Consider the following 20,978-nt stretch of genomic DNA (forward strand, 5'->3'; position numbering starts at 1 on the left):
ACGTGTAAAGATCAAACAGTCCTGGAGATGATAAGGAACAGATTACAATTATTCTATCAGGTAGTTCAAAGCAGGGCACTGAGGAATGAGCCCTAAGAAACTGTACGCATTGGTGGCACTCTATGGAGGTGGCCGGCAAAGCGTTCAAAAACATGTGTTATCTAGGAGTGATCTCGCTTACCTCCCGGGTTTAAAAGGACACTCCTTTCTGTTCATTTACTCACATCTGTACACTTGGTTGCGTGCTTGAGTTAATATTAAAGTAGGTTTTGGAAACTGGCCGAAATACTTCCTGCTTTTTTTAAGATTATTTAACGTCAAACAAGGAATTTGGGAACACAGAGAACTGGACGTGAAAAGGAAATGCAGGCTAAAAAAATATAACATCTTCAACATTCTTCAACACTTCAAACTTTCCCTAAAAAAGCAGCACAAGGCTCCCGGTGTCCTCTCAGAAGAGTTATGGCTCTTTAATGTCTACAGCACCAAACCCTTTCGTGAAAAATTTCATTTCCATCCTATTAAACAGGCTGCCATTCGAGGCCTGACATTAAATGTGGCAATCATTTCACCAATAATGGCAGCGGCAGTGGATTTTCTTAAGTGGATTCTTAAGAAAAACTTCCTAAACAAAATATGGTCCTTGCTATAGTGGCTGCTTTGACCTTAAGCAGAAAGTTATGAGAGTGTGACGGTGTCAGGGAAAAGCCAGTGACAAGTGTGTGTGAATTTTGTGAATGTCTGTGTGTGTCTGTGTGCCTAGCTGAATTTTCAATGCTAATTGATTCCAGCGTGGCCTACTCCATCACACCCAATAGGGCAGTCAACCCCTCCCCTCCCCTATAATGTGCCAACACGTCTCCCACAGACATACCGTTTAATCTCCTCTGAAGGGTTTCCTCCTGCAAATGGATGCAGTAAATCTGCTCATCCAGGTCCTCAAGGATCTAAAGGGGAGAGAGCAGAGTAGGAAGAGATGAAATGGGTTATAATTAGGCCCGAAGTGGGACTGGAGCAGTGGCAGATGGGAAGATGAGTTGGTGATGTATTTGTAGTCCTCTGTTGTGATTTTAAATGGCTAAATGAGACATCTTTCAGACAAGAAGAGCAGACTCAAGTCTGTCTGTAGAGACATTTTTTTAAAGAAATCTGAACAACAACTGTTTAATAAACTCTTTTCCATCGACTCAACTTTTAGAAATGCAGTAAATACTTCATCCAAGTGATTACTTACTGTCGGCTTCACTAGCAACTGGCCCATGACGGTAAACATCCTGGACAACCCCACAGGAGTGCACACTACACAGGAGACAGGACAATATGGTCAATTTGTTTAAATATAATAAAGGCATGTTTCCACATATAGGGTCTGGAACTTTTAGTTCAAACTTTTCAGAGGAAGTATAAGAAGTATCCTTTAGACAGTTGATTGTCCACAGTGGACACCAGGCGGCGACTCCTATGGTTACAAAAACACTTTCAGTTGTGCACAAGTGTAAAAGAACAAAGCCCTCAGCTTTCCCTTCAGTAACACTTCACTAATGCTCCTCTCTGAGGAGTTCATGTCAATAGATTTGGTTCATACTGAGTGAAGCACATTCTAAGTTCTAAATTATCCAGGGTATGCTCAACTTGGCCATCAGAAGAGGGCCACCCCCATGCCTATCACATTCAAAACACCAAGTGGGCGATAGTGAAAATCCTCAACTCGAGGCTTTGAGTTATAAACCTGTGAACCAAGTTAACAGGAGTTTATACCCAAAAATAACATAAAACCTGCCTAGCCTATAAGGGTGCTGAAACCATGGTGGAAAGACAGAGCTTTGAGGTTTTCTTGTTTGTTCAGAAAGGTTTCTCGGACTCAAAGTTTTAGGTACTTTGAGGGAAAACACTGCTCATAGAGATACATTTTCTATTTGCATCATTTCGTAAAATTATAAACACACTTACTTAGTAAAAGGAGTCCTCCCATCAGAGAAATACAGGAATAGAGGTATGGCAGGTAGAACTCCCAAAGATCTACAAAATATGTAGACTTTTAGTAAAAATGAAACTTAGGAACAGCTCAACACTTTGGAACAAGCCAAGATGTGTGTTCATTGGAGTTTTAGAGCTGCTAGAAATCTGATTTCCTTCCTAAACAAACTCTCAGCCTAGATTCATAGTTAATGCACAGTCAGATTGTTAAATCCTAAAACTATTCCTTTATTTAAAAAACAAAAACAATGGGTTTAAAATGACCAATCATGTAGAATATTACAAAAATCATACCATAGAGTGACTCCATACTGGCTGCATCATTATCAATGAGGGCTGATGCCACCCACACAATTCCAAGAATGAGCAATGCCAGGAGAAAGAGCATCACAAAGGTCTCCAAAATGCGTGCTTTAATGCCCTGACAGGAAAAAAAGCAGGAATAAGAGAGAAAATTATTTCAATTAAAATAATGCATATAAAATCATAATGATGATACACAAAAGTTATATTATCAACCATGTCAAATTTTTACGTTTACATATACTGGCCATTACAAAACAACAAAATTCACACAGGACCCAAATTCCCAGAGTTTTAGAAATATTAAATTTAGATTTAGTCAGTCTTAACTAAAACATTATTTAGTTTTAGTCATGGTTTAGGCCTCAAAATTCTTATATTTTAGTGAACTAAATATCTTAAGATTATTTTAGACTAAATCTAAAGTATAAAGTGCAAAAGTTTGTTTTATTTTTATTGGTGAGAGTTGCTCTATGTGGTTTACAAAGTGTCTTATTTTCCTCAACATCAAATGTGAAATGTGTCCATATGTCTACTATTCTCTTCCTCCCATGCACGGGACCATGCATGTTGGCGACTGATCAAATTGTGCACATTTAACCTGACTGCACGATTACTTCTGATTACTTCCAAACTCGTCCCGCCTTTCTACACACATTGATTAAATCTGATTGGACCTTGTCTCTCCATTTTCATCTCGTTTTCAATTCGTCAACTTAAGTGTGAATACATTTCATCATAGTTTGTCCTAGAGCATTACTTTTTTTATGTAGTTGTTTTCGTTAAAAGAAAAAAAAAAAAAAGTTGTTGACAGAAACTATACAAAAATTTATAAGTCAACAAAACAAACACTGGTGCTTACAAAATATTTTCGTGGGATGTGCGTTTTTGAGCACACAAAAGGGCACAAACATGTCTCAAAGCTGACAGAGTGCTTCCACTTAGTGAAAAGGTGAAAGACAGAAGATGTGTCAGAAAAACATCAGAAGGTAATTTGCCAGAACGAGTTGGTAAAAAAAAAAATGTTGGAGAGAGATGACAAATCTGTCAAATATGGTCTTGGTTCCGTTATGGCTATGACTGCTAACTGAACTGGCACGTTGGCATTTGATGACTTTATTCTTCTCTGGAGAAACAGGATTGATGCAGGGGTATGAAGAAACCTTCTGTGTGCTCTGATTCAGCCAAAAGCACCAATCAATCAATGGACAACATTTCAATATCAGCAGCATAACACAGCTAAACATGCAACCAAAACATCAGCATGAGCTACACCTGCTGAGGACCACACTAAAACCGGGGAGCTCAGAAAACTACAAGATAATATTCAACATAATGCTTTGTTTGACCTTATATGTACCATGTAGTACTGTCTCCCACATATTTCTATTTTGCTATAACCCACCTCTAAATGAAGCACTAATATGGTTCTCGTTAATTCAAGCAGAACATCTGTAAAACAAATCTGTATAAGTGTTCAAATACTTTGTATAGTCAGGAATGAACTTTAAAGGAGCTAGAAGTGCTGTTTCCTACATTTCATATTGAACTGAACATGATTACTTTTACAGGAAACCTCACTTCCGCCCCTTCTCCTTCACTTAAACTAAACAGCATCATTTCCATTCACTCCACACAAACATAACATAAACGCTCTCATCCACTCCTCTGTAAAACAGCTCGTTTATATACACATATTGTGGTCTATAAAAATGGGTCCAACCAGGGATGGTGGTAGTAGAGGTAAAATTAAAAAGAGGAGGGAGGAGGGGAGGGGTTCCTGGGGTGTTGCAAGGAGCATGAAGCCTGGCTGGGTCAGCTACTGTCTGCGATCAAGAGCAGACCTCCCATCTGGAGCCGATTAGGAGCTCCCTTAGCACCACAGTCATGTCTCAGGCCGTGCAGAAGAGAGGGTTTGGGGTAATTTGGGTTTTCCGGGTCACAAACTGCTGAGTGGTTAATAAAGTCCTCCTGTACCTGTTCACACACAGTTTCCATAACCTCCCACCCCCGAGAGCTGAACTGTCTAGCACTGTAAGACAGATTGGTACTCTCAAACGTCAGCTTAGGCTACCGTGCATGGGATAACAAGGGCTCTCTGCTTTTGAGCATTGTTTAAATTAGGTACATACGAGTAATTTGTTACCAGCTAACATAATGGCTGTGTGGGTGCTGTTCAGTATTTGCCAACAGGTACACTCGCTGTGTGGCTGCTGTTCAGTATTTGTCAACAGCTACATGGAAGTCCATGAATAATAACGAAGCCTATTTAAAGAGTGGAAATGGCTTTAATTCTTGAGATTAATTTTGGTTTTTTTAAATGGGGGGCAGAGTTATTAGTTCCTCACAGTTCCACACACCTGACCTTCAGCATCTGCATTTTAAAGTGGAAACACTTTAACATTCCCTTACTACCCACTCTACAGCTCAATGTGCAAATATGCATTAGTCAGATAGTCAATATTCGTATTTAATATTTAATAAATGTGATCCCTACACTTTGCTACCAACCTACTCAGTATATATTTACTATAGTAATGTAAGGAAGGAAGTTTCTTTCTAAGATTTCATTAATTTTCTGTAGTAAAAATCCCCTGTAGCATCCCTTTGCAATTACTGAGAAATGACTCCCGCTTCTCGCCTTCTCTTGCGGTGTTATTCTGGAAAAGCCTCTGGGGTCAGTGTAGAATTTTCTAGCATGGCAGAGAGTGAAATGGGCAGGGTCTGGAGTGCCTCAGTGTGGCCGAAGTGGACACTGCAGCCACAGGTAACGTTAGAGGGGGTGGGACCTTTAGTCAGCACGAAATAAGTGCTATGGAAAAATACAGAGCCTTAATAGAGACATCATGGTGGTGACATATAAGTGAACTACGCATGCCTTTCTGTTGTGATATTTAGCAATGAATTTATCAGTCAATTGAAATTAATAGGCTACAATTACAGTAACAAGCTGACATAAGCACACATTTTGCTGACCTTCTAATGCTCAGTGTCTGCACGTTATATCGATGTTGCAATCAAGCACATCACAGATCAGCTCAACTGTGCAGTCGGGAGCACGCTAAACACAGCTGAATAGAAAAGATGGAGGAGATGGAAGAGAGAGAGAGACTGGTGGAGGAGAGGAGTCAACGTCTGAGCATATCGCGTTCCCTAGAGGTAAGAGAGGTGAGAGAGGAATGCTTTCAGGGACTTCAGCCACGTCCCTCACGTGGTCTCTTAAGGATGCATAAGAACAAGCAGAAACCACAGGCAGGACGTGTGTCCGCTCAAGCGCACCAGTCCACCTTAACAAGATGTCCAGGCCATGCTGAAGGTGTATTCCCTTTAGATATGTCTCTCAATCATTTATAAGACTCAAATCATTACCCATTCAGATCATTTAGGGCAAAGGCAATGCTTGTCACCTCGCTTACTATCACCCCTGGTTCTTGCTTCGCAGGAAGAACGATTCACTGTGTCAAAACCGATTTGGGGGGGTCAAGAGAACGGGGGACACTGAAAGTGACTGATTTGAATGGTTTTATTGATCCATTTACATGCATGATATAGCACAGTGAAAGTTCTGCTTATGATCACACATTCTTGCAAGGAAAAATGTAGCCCTTTGCACCTCATCGCAAAATATGTGGTTTAAAAATAGGAAAATCCAAGTCAGTCATCATCAGTGATCAAAGAAAACTGTCAACTGGTGAAGGAAGGGTGGAAAAAAAAGAAAAAGACTGCGCCTTGGCATCTAGAGTGCCCGTTGAAAGTTTCTATTCTTGCCTTTCTAAATGTGTAACTACCTCTAAATATAGCAGCTCTGAAATATTCAGCATCCCCCGATCCTCACACTGACATCGAGTGAGGGGCTGCAACTTTGCTTGTACAAGACAAGGGAGATTTTCTAAGAAATGTGCGTAGTGGCCAGAGAGGAAAGTAATCACTTCATATGCGGCAGCAAACAAACATGCATGGATTGATCTACCCACACACACAGAAACACACAATCAGACAAGTTCATCTTTCTCCCAATCCACCCAGTCACACAAAGCTACAGAGGGCTTTGGAAATAGTTCACAAGCTTGTTGCCTGGTGTATTCTGCAGACAAACTAAAGCCAATCTTTCATGACCCGTTTCCACTTCCAAGTAAAATCAAGTTGCAATCAAACACAGGACGAAACTAAGTTGGCACAGGCGTTTCCTAGTCGCTGTGATCATTCCATAACAGGTCAGCAGGTGATGGCAGAGATCATCCAACGGACCATCCTTCTGCTCACTGTCAGGGACGTGTGCAACAAGGGCCAAGAGTGTAATAAGTGAGGAAGGGGGCAGGGTCCTTTTCACTTCCAAGCAAAAAGACCTGCCCTCTTTGCTAAAGACATGCCAGATGCTCAGGGACCTTATTAGCGTATCCTTCAACCAGTCGGTAGCAGCGCAATGACCGTGTCAAAGACAGAAAGCAGAGGAGAGGGACACTGCCCTGTAAAGCTGCGCAATCAACTTCTAAGGACTCCTAAGACTTCTTAATAAACAGGGCAGAAGGGAAATGGCTGGTGTCAAGTCATATCATTCAAACCACAGTGAAGCAGCTTATCTGTTTGAGTACAGATGCTTAAGAAAACAGAATCATTTTAATGAATAACATAGCTTTCAGTTGTTTGTCAAGTCTCCCTCTCCCTTTTGTTTTTTTTTTTTTTTTTTAATCATCCTATTGTGGCAGCACCTTGTGATTATATAAAATCCTTATATTAATAAGAATTCAAATAGATGGCTGCTTCCTGGGTTTTGTTAAGCGGAAAGTAGGGACCAAGCACACCTAATAACACATAATACTCTACCTAACTTAACCCACAGTGCAAATAAAGCTGTGTAACCAAGTCAACGTGAGTTACAGATTACTTTAAAATCTTCAAAAACAGCTACAAAATCAGCAGAGACTCAGTTTTGTTTCAGAACTTTGCATTTAGATTTGAAAAACTGAGTCACGAGAGGAGGGGAAAATCTCGCTTGCTCGTTTTTACAATTCCTAGCTCAAGCTAATATGTCGCCATGGTAACGAACATTGTAACAGGCAGCTTTCGGGAGACATTGTGACCTTAAAGGAAGGTATGTAAACACCACTTTATATTCCCCGGCTGGCCCTACCCAAAAGAAGGCCTGGGAAAAATGTCTGCATGTGCAGGAGATTTGAAATAAATATCCAGGCCCCTATTGTGGAGCTCCAACAAAGACGAGTATCTTAGTAACACCACACGGGTTTACTCGGCGAGACGTTTTCTCTTTCCCCTCCTCCTCCTCCTCCACAATAAACACACTTCTCATCATCGGCGGGTTAGGGCTTAGGATGAGATTGATGAGGAGTTTCTTTAACTACCAGATGAAACCTGTTGGCCCTTTGCTGGGTCAGTCAGGGGGTCAGACTCGTTCCAACTCGTTTGAGGATCAAACACATTTCAATACTGTGGGGAAGACCAAAAGACTATTCTCTGCAAAGCACGAGTTCCTGTACAAATCCTGTTTCACAGACTTTATGCATGCTTTAATAATTGTCACTTATTTTGGTTGAAATAGAACAGGAAGTTGTCACCATCAAAACCCTTACCCTTGATTTCACTGTTTTTGAGTAAATATAGCGCTGAGATATCACACTCATCAATTCTATCTATTAATGTGATTACATTTCCTTGATATAAATAGAAGACTGACTAAAGGTTTATGTTGATATCTTCAGTCTTTGTTACAGCATACTGATCATCTCAATAAGGATGACATGTATGGTTCTCATCATTACAATGCCACCTATTGGTGGTGTGGAGACAAGTAACAGAGAGACAATAATGGCAATTTTCTTTTTTTATTTATCTAAATTCCTTTGCTAATGCTGCAAAAAAGAAAAAGTGGACAATATTTGATAAGTACATCACCAACAATGTAGTATCTCAATTTCTAAATATGATCAGAACCTAAAAACAAACTAAACAACAACCTTTACTTGCCTCAGTGATGCAGCTCTTCTGCAAAGATTTGAGAACACAGCAGTAAAGCGGTAGACATTTTACAGCAGCAAATAAAGCTAAATCATAACATCTGACATCAAAACCTTAAGTCGCTCTTGATTCATCCACAATTTGGACAATTTGTTAAACTATCAATCATTCAGGTGACAGAGCCTCTAAAGAGTTGAACATTAAAAAACAACAACATTAAAAAAAAAAAAAAAAAAACCATCTTTAATCTGTTGGCGTCTTTTAGTACATCGTCAAAAGTAAACACAGCCACATGAAAAGGCTGACTTACGACGTTAGAAGTGAAATTCATCATTCACTTCATTTCCGCACTCAAAGGGAACTCGCAGTGCTATAACATTAGCCCAGTGGGTTAAAATGCCACATAAAACCTTATGGCATAGCAGTCTAATGCTGTTATTGGATAAAGGGATAATATCACATTATAAAAACACAGATCTGCTTTTACATTTATCTTGCCGTCGGCTGTATAATTCACTCTGCAGGCAGCTCGGGCTTTTTGTTTTGTTTTTTTGGAGGGCGATTAAATGGAGGAGTGGGTATATCATTTCCACCCTTGCCTTAGCACAGAACCAACAAAATATATACCTGGAAGTGCAGCTCAACACTGAACAGTACTTCCTCTAGGCACATTTATGGAAGCTGTATTGCAAGAAACAGTCTTGCTGAAATGAAAAAGAACAAAAGGGAGAAATGTGAAAGAGGCCCTCATCCTGCTTCCTACACATCAGGGCTTGCCCTCTACTGAAGAAATCCAACCGAAACAAATTAGTGGGCTGAGGAAGAAAAGAACTCGCTATACACTACAGTACAAACTAATTTTTATGTGCTTTTGCCAGGAGGGACATAAACCAGAGAGGTTTCAAACTGTGACACAGGATAGAGGCGTATTAAAAGTAAATCTTTGGCCCTCCATTTTGCAAGGCTCTATTGTGCTGTCATGTTGCTGCGACTTTATGGACGTTTGGAACACGAGCCCCCAGCCCATTTTTTGGGGGGGGTAATCAATTAAACAAGGAAGTTCGCTGAGCCTTACAACTCGATTATTAGCTTGTCCTTTTGAAGTTTTATTTTAGGGGGCTGGGGAGGAGGTGACAAGGAATCAGGCTTTAAATCAGTGGGGCCGATGCAGCAGTGTTGAAGCGTTTGCAGCCTATGGCCATATTGAAAGGGTTTGTCAGGATGTGGCACTGGGTGAAGACCAGATTCAGACTTTCATGGTTAATGAGCTTTTTGCGGTGGCAGTTACGGTCAGTGGCATGAGTCAGGGAGAGGGCAAGCACTAAGCACCTGCTGCTGCTCTGGTTGCTAAGAGAAAACCTCTTGCATAGGTATTAGAGCATTCAAATACATAACAGCCTAGAGTACAGTACCACACAAAATTTTACTATGAACTGTTTTTAATGACTTCCAAGTTTGTTTGTTTTTTTTAAACCAAAAAAAATTGTCCAAATAATTTTTTGTAATGAAATTCTACCTTGTCCATAATTTTTTAAAGGCATCAATAAACATGTATTACAAAAAAAAAAAAAAATTGATATGCTGCTAACAGAGATTTAGAACAGTTGGATAGGTTGGCAACTTTTTTCTCATTTTTAGATAAAGACCCATAGTTTGTACCTTTTTCGATCCTGCAAATCCCTCAGACTCCAAAAAGAAATAGGCAAATGGCATCAGGACGAAGAGGCAAAGATTGGAGAACAGTGACACCAGGTTCCACAGACCTGCAGTAACCAAACAGACATATACAGAGACAATATATTATTAAAAAAATGTTTCATTATGAAGGGGACATGTGCCAAAGATTCATTCACAGAGTTTCCTAAATTGCAATTTAAGTTAAGACAGTTTTGTCTGTTGAGTGCCCTTTTGGCAGTTTCTAAGTCATGGACTCTACTGCCACCTGGTGGATACTTGAACATCAAACAGCCTTAACAGAAGCAGGTAATTAGCACTGGCAGTGCAAATAAATAATTCTCAATCTCAAATGGTTTAAGGGGAAAAACAAACTGGCTTCTTTCATTTGTTAGCACCCCATCTGGTGACACATCTATTCTTTTTTTTTTTTGTATAGCAAAGTCATGTTTCAACAAATACAAAGTTTCTCAACAGTCATAGGAAGCAAACTGTGTCAGTGTTTGTACAAAGAGACCACATTTCTTATTATCTAATGCATTATTTGGCTTAATCAAAGCTTTAACTTACTCTACAAAATTCTAGCACATAAGATATTTTTAATAGGTTTCACCTTTTTTCTCCCTTTATAAACATCTAAAAATTCTCAAAGTCAGCATGTTTTCTTTTAGTTTTAGTGCAAACACAATGGAACTGATTCATGTTTAGACTTTGTGCACCAAAGGACACTTAATGTTATCTTTTCTACACAAACATAACCCAGATAATTAACATCATTGGTGTTTAAATCTTCATAATAAGATGTGTAAGGTGAGTGAATAACATACACTGTCACGTAGTTACTCTGAGATAAATGAATGTGTCACCATAAACGCGCATTAATGTGTCCACAAATTGAAACTAGATACACTGTATGATAGAGGACTTTATAGACTACAGGTGTCAAAACTTACAGCTGTGGATCTTCATACTACACCAAAGTAATTTATCTACTATAGAAAACATTTTATGTGCATTAACAAAAACTTTGTTTATTAATTACCGTATTTTCACGACCATAAGGCGCACTTAAAAGTCTTAGATTTTCTTCAAAAAGTGCGGCGCGCCCTATAGCGCGGTGCGCCCTATGTGTTGTAAGGAGGATGTAGTAGAGAACACCATGAGAACGTTAAAGGGTGAAGTGTGGGCGTTGATCGTATATACCGGGACAATCGCACATACCTGTATAAAAGAACAGGTATGTGCATTATGCAGGACATCGTTGTTTTAACAACCCTGAAAATGGCAAAGAGACACGCTTACGAAGCACAGTTTAAACTGAAGGCCATCAGCTACGCGGAGGAACATGGAAATCGAGCAGCGGCGAGAGAATTTAAGATTAACGAATCGATGGTTCGCAAACGGAGGAAGCTGGAAAACAAGCTCCGGCAGGTCAAGAAAACGCAGCTGAGTTTCCGCGGACATATGGCGAGGTGGCTCGAGTTGGAGGAAAGACTCGAGCGGTGGATCATCGAGCAAAGAGCGAGCGGGAGAAGCGTTTCGACGGTCACCATTCGGCTAAAAGCAGTTTCACTAGCTGAAGAGATGAACATTGAACATTTCCAAGGAGGTCCGTCTTGGTGCTTTCGTTTTATGAAACGGTGCCATTTTTCCATCCGGACCAGGACTACGGTAGCGCAGCAACTTCCAGCGGATTATAAGGAAAAGCTGGCCATCTTCCGCTCCTACTGCAGCAAACACATCGGCGACAAAAACATCCAGCCCAGCCACATCACAAACATGGACGAGGTCCCGCTCACTTTTGACATCCCGGTGAGTCACACTGTGGAGAAGCAGGGGACCAGCACGGTAGCGATACGCACAACGGGGTATGAAAAGTCTTCTTTTACTGTTGTGCTTGGCTGCCATGCTAATGGACAGAAACTGCCGCCTATGGTGATTTTTAAGCGAAAGACTTTGCCTAAAGAGAAGTTTCCAGCAGAAATCATCATTAAGGCAAATGAAAAGGGCTGGATGGATGAGGAAATGATGAAAGACTGGCTGAGGGAGGTGTATGTAAGGAGACCAGGTGGTTTTTTCCACGCATCACCATCGCTGTTGATCTGTGACTCTATGCGTGCCCATCTCACAGCCGATGTGAAAAAACTTGTGAAGCAAATGAACTGTGAGCTTGCTGTCATTCCGGGAGGCCTGACAAAGGAACTCCAACCGCTGGACATCGGTGTGAACCGCCCGTTCAAAGTAAGGCTGCGAGCGGCCTGGGAGCGATGGATGACCGGTGGAGACCACAGTTTCACTAAGAGTGGAAGGCAGCGCCGGGCGAGTTACGCCACAATTTGCCAATGGATTGTAGATGCTTGGGCTAACATGTCTGCTGGCACTGTTGTTCGAGCTTTCGCAAAAGCCGGCATCGTTTCCGAGGAGCTGCACGGCACGGAAAGTGACTCTGACAGTGAAGACAGTGAACCTGGCATGTTTGATGGAGATTTAGCGCAGCTGTTCAATTCAGACACAGAGGATGAGGACTTCGATGGGTTTGATTGATGATAAAAATGTGAGTACCAAACTTTGTTTTGCTCCTGCTTTATTTTTAAATACGCACACTTGTATGCTTGTGTGTTGTTGATGATGACGATTACCGGCAATAGAAATGTGAGTAAGGTACCGAATTCAGGTTTGCTCCCGCTTTATTTTTAAATACGCATACGGTACTTGTATGCGCCCTATGGTCCAGTGCGCCTTATGTGTGTGTTAAATACAGTAAGGGCACACATAACTGAGACTGCGCCTTTTAGCACAGTGCGCCTTATGGTCGTGAAAATACGGTACTGGGCATTCTTGGCATTCTTTTTTGTGGTATTACACATTTAATCCTACAATTTAAACCCCCAAAGTTGTGCTGACAACTTTGTGATACTGTTTGAACTGCATATTTGTCTCTTATATTAAGATATCTCGGAGTATAACTTTAACACTGACAGAAAGGCAAGTTTCACTGATCCAGGTTGACATTCCTTCTATAGACAGATCCCGTTCGGATGCTATTAATGTTGATGAGTCACCAAATAATTACTTAGTGAGAATTACTATAATTAGTTTTAGAAAACTCTATTGTCTGGATTTATATTAATCTCTACTAGGAACTCCACAAAAACACAATAAGTACACTCTTAGGGTATTTTCACACCTACAGTTCATTTATGTTGGTCCGAATTAGTTGGCGATTCGTAATTTGTTTTTTTTTTCCCAAAAAGAAGAATCCAAGCAAACTAAATTTCATCACTACAAACCATGTGAAAATGTTCAGTCTACTTAATGGCCAGATGTGTGTGGAGTGGGAGCAACAAAGACAAATGGAAGATAGAAGATGCTGTGTTCTGGATGACTGGTGAACACGGAGAAATGCTAGCCTGTACAGACCACATCTATAGTACATTGCTGCATCACAGAATTTTTTTTTTTTTTAAACCTCAGACTTGCAATGTACAACTAGTAGCTGATCCAGACTGAGATTGGATCACATTCACACCACATCTGTGGTTAGTAGTCCAATGTAATGTACACAGAATGTTAATGAGCACAACTTTTTTATCCTGACATTAATGTGAAAAGCTGAACTGACTGTTATTATGATCAAATACGCTGGAAGACAAATTTTCTTTACAGTGAAGTATTTCATAAACAAAAAGAGAAAATGAAAACTGGGATAAACTGTGTGAACTACTGACCGTGAATGAGGGAGCCATTGAGCCACTGAATGTAGTAGTTTTGGGGGAAGGAGAGCAGGATCTCATTACTAATGATTGAGAAAGGCAATAAGGAGACGGCACCACCCGACACTGCCAGAGTGAAGGTGCACAAGTACAATCTGTAAATGTAATCAACACACAGACATAGACACACGTACAGACTCATGTTAGGGCAATTCCACATAACAACACCAAAAGGAAAAATCGTTTACTTACTGAAAGATTAGATTAGTTTAGATTATTGTATATTCTAAAAAAATAAAAATAAAAATAAAAAAAGGCCACTTGCATCAAGTGGGAGTGTGTCACACGGATAAACATTTCCAGCAAGCAACATATTAGCTTATTTAGAATCAGTAGCCACTTAAATAAAACTAAACCTTCACCACCTTTGCCTTAGTCCACGAACAACAAAAGGCATAAACTGGGTATTTTTTCACAATATAGTGTCCAGACTCTGCCCAAGGCAGTGACCAGCTGCTCAGTGGGCCCGACACCCGTTTGCTAAAAAAAGCATGTTAATCAGGCATGCTATCTATTGTGTGCGCAGGACCCTAAGGTACCATGTCCTCCAGCTGGAAATAAGCAGGCAGGACGAATGCGATGACAGCAGTCATACAATGAAGGGTGGATGTAAGATCCTAGCTGGAGTGATGTGATACCTTCATCACTGGTCTAGAAAATGAAACCATTTTTGAAACATACAGATTGTTGGGGAGCAAATTTATGAAAACATTTTTCTGGTTATTAGTAATTAATGATTATTTTGCTTAAGCTCGTCTTCTTCTTACTTTCTACATTAAATGAATTAACTGATTTGGACGCAGTAAATTCTGAATTGCAGAAAATTCATTTAATTTAATTAAGAAAATTAATGGTTAGCATCTACAAATAAAGAATTTTTTTTTAATTTTTGTACGGAACAAAATCCCACACTCACGATATTCTGTTGACAACAGCATCTTCATCCTCGTGGTCATCTAAAGAGGGAAACAAAAGTCCTTCAGTTTCAAGGAGAAATCCTGAGTCAGACTATAGACTCTGCAAAGACTACACTGTATATGTAAGTACAGCAGAACATAATCTAACACAGGTCATTTCAGCTTTGTAATACAACAGTTTCCTCAAAGCACTTTATGGTACATTATGATGTAAAGACCCCACAATGTCAGGAAATCCCAGCAACCATATAATTCCCTTACAAGAGAGCAATTGGTGATGGTGAGAAAAAAGAACTTAATTTTAATTTAGATTCAGAGAGGCAGCTACAGTGGGGCAAAAAAGCATTTAGTCAGCCACCGATTGTGCAAGTTCCCCCACCTAAAATGATGACAGAGGTCAGTAATTTGCACCAGAGGTACACTTCAACTGTGAGAGACAGAATGTGAAAAAAAAAAAAAAAAAAAATCCATGAATCCACATGGTAGGATTTGTAAAGAATTTATTCGTAAATCAGGGTGGAAAATAAGTATTTGGTCAATAACAAAAATACAACTCAATACTTTGTAACATAACCTTTGTTGGCAATAACAGAGGTCAAACGTTTACTATAGGTCTTTACCAGGTTTGCACACACAGTAGCTGGTATTTTGGCCCATTCCTCCATGCAGATCTTCTCGAGAGCAGTGATGTTTTGGGGCTGTCGCCGAGCAACACGGACTTTCAACTCCCGCCACAGATTTTCTATGGGGTTGAGGTCTGGAGACTGGCTAGGCCACTCCAGGACTTTCAAATGCTTCTTACGGAGCCACTCCTTTGTTGCCCGGGCGGTGTGTTTTGGATCATTGTCATGTTGGAAGACCCAGCCTCGTTTCATCTTCAAAGTTCTCACTGATGGAAGGAGGTTTTGGCTCAAAATCTCACGATACATGGCCCCATTCATTCTGTCCTTAACACGGATCAGTCGTCCTGTCCCCTTGGCAGAAAAACAGCCCCATAGCATGATGTTTCCACCCCCATGCTTCACAGTAGGTATGGTGTTCTTGGGATGCAACTCAGTATTCTTCTTCCTCCAAACACGACGAGTTGAGTTTATACCAAAAAGTTCTACTTTGGTTTCATCTGACCACATGACATTCTCCCAATCCTCTGCTGTATCATCCATGTGCTCTCTGGCAAACTTCAGACGGGCCTGGACATGCACTGGCTTCAGCAGCGGAACACGTCTGGCACTGCGGGATTTGATTCCCTGCCGTTGTAGTGTGTTACTGATGGTGACCTTTGTTACTTTGGTCCCAGCTCTCTGCAGGTCATTCACCAGGTCCCCCCGTGTGGTTCTGGGATCTTTGCTCACCGTTCTCATGATCATTTTGACCCCACGGGATGAGATCTTGCGTGGAGCCCCAGATCGAGGGAGATTATCAGTGGTCTTGTATGTCTTCCATTTTCTGATGATTGCTCCCACAGTTGATTTTTTCACACCAAGCTGCTTGCCTATTGTAGATTCACTCTTCCCAGTCTGGTGCAGGTCTACAATACTTTTCCTGGTGTCCTTCGAAAGCTCTTTGGTCTTGGCCATGGCGGAGTTTGGAGTCTGACTGTTTGAGGCTGTGGACAGGTGTCTTTTATACAGATGATGAGTTCAAACAGGTGCCATTCATACAGGTAACGAGTGGGGGACAGAAAAGCTTCTTACAGGAGACGTTACAGGTCTGTGAGAGCCAGAGATTTTCCTTGTTTGAGGTGACCAAATACTTATTTTCTACCCTAATTTACGAATAAATTCTTTACAAATCCTACCATGTGGATTCATGGATTTTTTTTTCACATTCTGTCTCTCACAGTTGAAGTGTACCTCTGGTGCAAATTACTGACCTCTGTCATCATTTTAAGTGGGGGAACTTGCACAATCGGTGGCTGACTAAATACTTTTTTGCCCCACTGTATCTGCCACCCCTGGTTGGGGAGTGTGGGGGAAAAGAGAAGAGACAGGAGAGCACAGGAAGACTACGAAAAACAAACAAGACAAAAAACAAACTCTGGGCAAACATAGAAGAGAAAAAAAAAAAAAAAAAACAGCAACATGGATATAATAACATAATGAACGCTTTCATACAGATAGCTCAAAGTATCTGATATTCTCTACTCACCATACAAAACCAAAATGTATGATTAACTATCAGTACAAATACAGAACAAATTTCAGACAGCTGAAAAAAAAATGGATGCGTCCAGGTCTGAAAACTAAAGCCAACAGCCTTCACTTTTTGCAAAAAACCAAACGTCGGCCAATGAGCTTCCACCTTCAGTCAGACCCATACCTCACTTGGCACATTGAGTGTCAAAACACTAAGAGTCAGTGAAAACATTTCACAAACCAACAAGTAAACAAGAGGCTGCATCGATTTTATATACGTCATCAGGGGAAAAACGTCAAACAGCAGGCTAAGAATGTTGTACCCTTAAATATTATGTACCAGTTTTGTTACCTTGGGATTCAGTTAATTGTGGATAGTGGAAATTTCTATGTCACAAATGGTTAAGCGTAACAAGGCAATCCAAAGAAGTCCCACCCAGAACCAGAATAACCCTTGGACCTGTACCGTACTAATAATGCTTTTTACAACCATACAAGTGTTGATATTCTCCACTGACAGTAAACAGCTGGATGCACATGGTCACACATCCTATCTGAGCCTTCTTCCTGTTTTAAAAGAGCTTTTCCTCTACACTGTTGCAAGTGCTTACCTTATCATGTTAAGTACCTTGAGAAGACTTGTGCTAATGCTTTGGCACTATATAAAGAAAATTCAATTGAATCAAATCTCTGATTCTATTATCTAAAGCAAAAAAATAAAAAATAAAAAAAAATTTGATGATGGAAGCTAAAATACTCACACATTATTTGCTCTATAACCCAAAACCCAAACCACTGGGTGCAGCCTAGTTTTCTACAGTTTAAATCTCCAGAAGGGATTTCTGATGTGAAGTGGTCTACTTTTAAAATAAGACAAGGTAAGGCTGGGTGACCTGGACAAACTATATTAGCCTTGGGAAAATGGGAAAGAGTTCACATTATCTACATGACTATTTTTGTGCTACATGTTTGTATTTTTCTTTTCTTCTTGTTCTTATCTCCTTGTTTGTCACACAGGTTACAATCAATGTTTTAGGTGACGTAGCTGAAGTTATCAACCTCACAGGACAAGTTATGTCAGCATTAACCTAACAGCTTTTGTGACCAAGTGGATTAATGTGGCCACAGCCCTTCCAACACAAAGCAGGCTGTGTTCAGGCGTGGGTGTGACCCAAAGCAAACAACTATAGTATCCTTGGCTGTAAAAAATCATGAGTTCTGAGTGTGAGCAAACACAGCATAAATGACAAAATAAGCAAACCTCTGTTATGCTTGGTGTGAGAATCGTTTCACCGCAGACACAGCGCTGCTTTTTACGTGTTACAGACAGGCGAGAATTTTAGTCTGAACTCACATTTTGCACAGCACTTACCACTCTTCCTCTTGTATCTGGTTATGATGAAGTAGGACACGATGTAGAGGACGGCAAACAGGAGGAAGCAAATCTGAAACAACATCACAAGAATTTTAATGCAGGATTTATTATGACAAGGGATGAATCAGCACATTGGAGACACCATATGCACCATCCACCCAGCAGATTTTAAACCCCAAAATATCCCACATTAAGACTATGACACACTTAGGTATTAAAAGGATTGTCAAAGTATTTCTTACACCATATGCTGTATATACAATGCTAATACCATTGTGTGCAGCTCAAAATCAGTAATACGTGGTCTTAGGTACAGAGTAGTTATTGTGTTTTTATATGATGAAGTTGAAAGATCAAAACCTTCTTCTCAGAGCTTTACTGCGATACCACTGTTAAATGTACAAGCTGTGCTCCCCCACTCTGAGGAACACACTGGGAATTCATTTATATCCAAGGCATTATCAGGCTTGACCATCTCTCCCAATACTGTAAAATAATAGGATCAACAGAAGTAAATACAGGAAGAAATTGATGTGTTCTGAACTAGTAGATAACAAAGGAGACTTCAATCCCAACATTTGTATTTATCTGAATAATATTTTAGGCAAAACTCGACTGTCTATGGTGTCTGTCGCAAAGAATAGCTGGCTATAAGAAGGCATTTAGCTCAAACTTGTAGCCTACACGTCACTCTGGAGTTTCTTTGGAACTGAGACTGAGACCACCTCGGGAGACCAGTTGTTTTGGTCCACACCCAAAAGCGATTACCGTGTTCACAAATGAACTGCACCAAAAGGAAAAACAAACCAGAGTCTGATATGAATGGACTAAACGGTGTGGATGTTAAAAGATCAAGACTGCCGTTTAACAGCAATGGCAGATTTCTTACAATGACCAACATATTCTGAGCTCACACAAGGTAACTTTTAGTTGTAATGGTGTAACCTCTAATTATTTGCATAAAAGCAATTTTGCATTTTGCATTAAAGCAAGTCAATAACTTCTCATGCTCTAATATTGAGCAATTTACTTTTTTTGTGTACCAGTAAATGATTACTGCAACTCAATTGTGCATGTCCCTTATGTCAGTTGCAAAGTTTATGCAGAAACCTTAATTGCAACCACATGATAGCACATTAACAGTGGCAACTAAGATGTTTAATATGACCCATTTATTCGATTAAAGTAGGAAAGTGAGAATTGCATTGTTGCTCTTATTTGTCTGATGACACTAATTAGGTCGAAGCTACATGCAAAGTGGTCCACAAATTAGATAACCACAGCCTCAAAACAAGCCACAGAAAGATCACTTTCCACATTCCCTTCTTCTCCTGTGACAGTGACCAGGACGCAACTAATCTTAGAAGCTCCCACTTCAGCACTTTGCACCTTGTCAACACCACATAGCTCACTGCGGCCGAGCTGGGGTTATGAGAGGATTCAACCAGATGCCAGGCGGACATACACAACACAGACAGGCAAACTGGCATAATAAGAAATGCCAAATGTCATAATGTGACAGCAGCAACAAAAACATTTTTCCTATCATATGCAGTCCCCTATCAAATGAAAGACTGCTCATATGTTTCTAGCTATAAATTCTGTAGGGATGCTGGTGCAAGCCGAATGATGTCCACAAAGTGGCAAACCCTGAACAAGACATCATCAGGTGCACAGAGCTGATAAAGCAGCACAGACACAAAGACACAGCAGTCTCTGAGGAGATAACAGCAACTTTCAGGCACAGCAGTGAATGCCAGTGCTACTACCCTTCTTATCAATCCATTTTCCCTCAAAAAATTTTTTTAAATTTGCATTCTATGTAAAGGAAAAATCAGCAAGTGTTGACAAGGGGATGTCATTTAACCAGGTTGCAAACCATTTCCAAAAACTTATTTTATACATTCACTCACTGGGGCAAAATCCATAACGTCAATTATTTTTGGCCAATTCAACAGAATTTAGGGGCCATAAAACAAGGGAAAATGCCTTTTCATGTGAGGTGAAAGAAACCTCCCACAGGCTTGCCGGAAGTGAATTTTGACCTTTAAGGAGGGCAAAAGTAAAGGAAAAAGATGTGCTGAGAGGGAAAAATAAGCTTTTTTGAAAAACAGAATTTGGCACAACAATCGTTTCAGCATTACAATCCTATGTTACCAAATTGGTGGAAATTGGCTTGAACGGAAGAACAGCAATACCTTTTTCCCCGCTAAAAGGGGCTTAACAGATAAATAATCAACTTGTTTTCATGTACTGTGGCAATAAAACTCATTCAGGAGTAGTTTGATTTCAGAGACAAAAACCTGAAATATCCATCTATTTTGCAGATTAAGTTATTAAGTGCTGGCGGAGCGCTGTTGACGTCGACTGAGAAAATTGTCCGGCGGTGGAAGGAATACTTCGAGGACCTCCTTAATCCCACTGACACGTCTTCCGGGGAGGAAGCAGAGTCTGGGGATGAGGGGTGTGACCCACCGATTTCCGGGGGCGAGGTCACTGAGGCAGTTAAACAACTCCTTGGTGGCAGAGCCCCTGGTGTCGATGAGGTCCGCCCCGAGTTCCTGAAGGCTCTGGACGTTGTAGGGCTGTCTTGGTTGACACGTCTCTGCAATGTTGCGTGGAGATCAGGGGCAGTACCTGTGGACTGGCAGACCGGGGTGGTGGTCCCCATCTTCAAGAAGGGGGACCGGAGGGTGTGTTCCAACTACAGGGGGATCACACTCCTCAGCCTCCCCGGGAAAGTCTATGCCAGGGTGCTGGAGAGGAGGGTTCGTCCGCTAGTCGAACCTCGGATACAGGAGGAACAATGCGGTTTTCGTCCTGGTCGCGGAACACTGGACCAGCTCTTTGT

General features: G+C 40.7%; 1 protein-coding gene across 1 annotated transcript in view; it reads right to left on the reverse strand.

The window, feature by feature from the left end:
* The window catches only part of lmbr1 (limb development membrane protein 1), a 43,431-nt gene that overhangs the window by 17,538 nt on the left and 4,915 nt on the right, over positions 1-20,978 (reverse strand). The window contains exons 2-9 of the mRNA XM_004546825.4: positions 18,125-18,197; positions 14,617-14,656; positions 13,656-13,795; positions 9,913-10,016; positions 2,272-2,398; positions 1,951-2,019; positions 1,235-1,299; positions 875-947 (exon numbers count right to left, since the gene is read on the reverse strand). Coding sequence (XP_004546882.2) covers positions 875-947; positions 1,235-1,299; positions 1,951-2,019; positions 2,272-2,398; positions 9,913-10,016; positions 13,656-13,795; positions 14,617-14,656; positions 18,125-18,197 — 691 coding nt within the window. The remainder of the gene's footprint in view (positions 1-874; positions 948-1,234; positions 1,300-1,950; positions 2,020-2,271; positions 2,399-9,912; positions 10,017-13,655; positions 13,796-14,616; positions 14,657-18,124; positions 18,198-20,978) is intronic.

Source organism: Maylandia zebra, linkage group LG9 (genome assembly GCF_041146795.1).
Source record: "Maylandia zebra isolate NMK-2024a linkage group LG9, Mzebra_GT3a, whole genome shotgun sequence".
Taxonomy (NCBI): domain Eukaryota; kingdom Metazoa; phylum Chordata; class Actinopteri; order Cichliformes; family Cichlidae; genus Maylandia; species Maylandia zebra.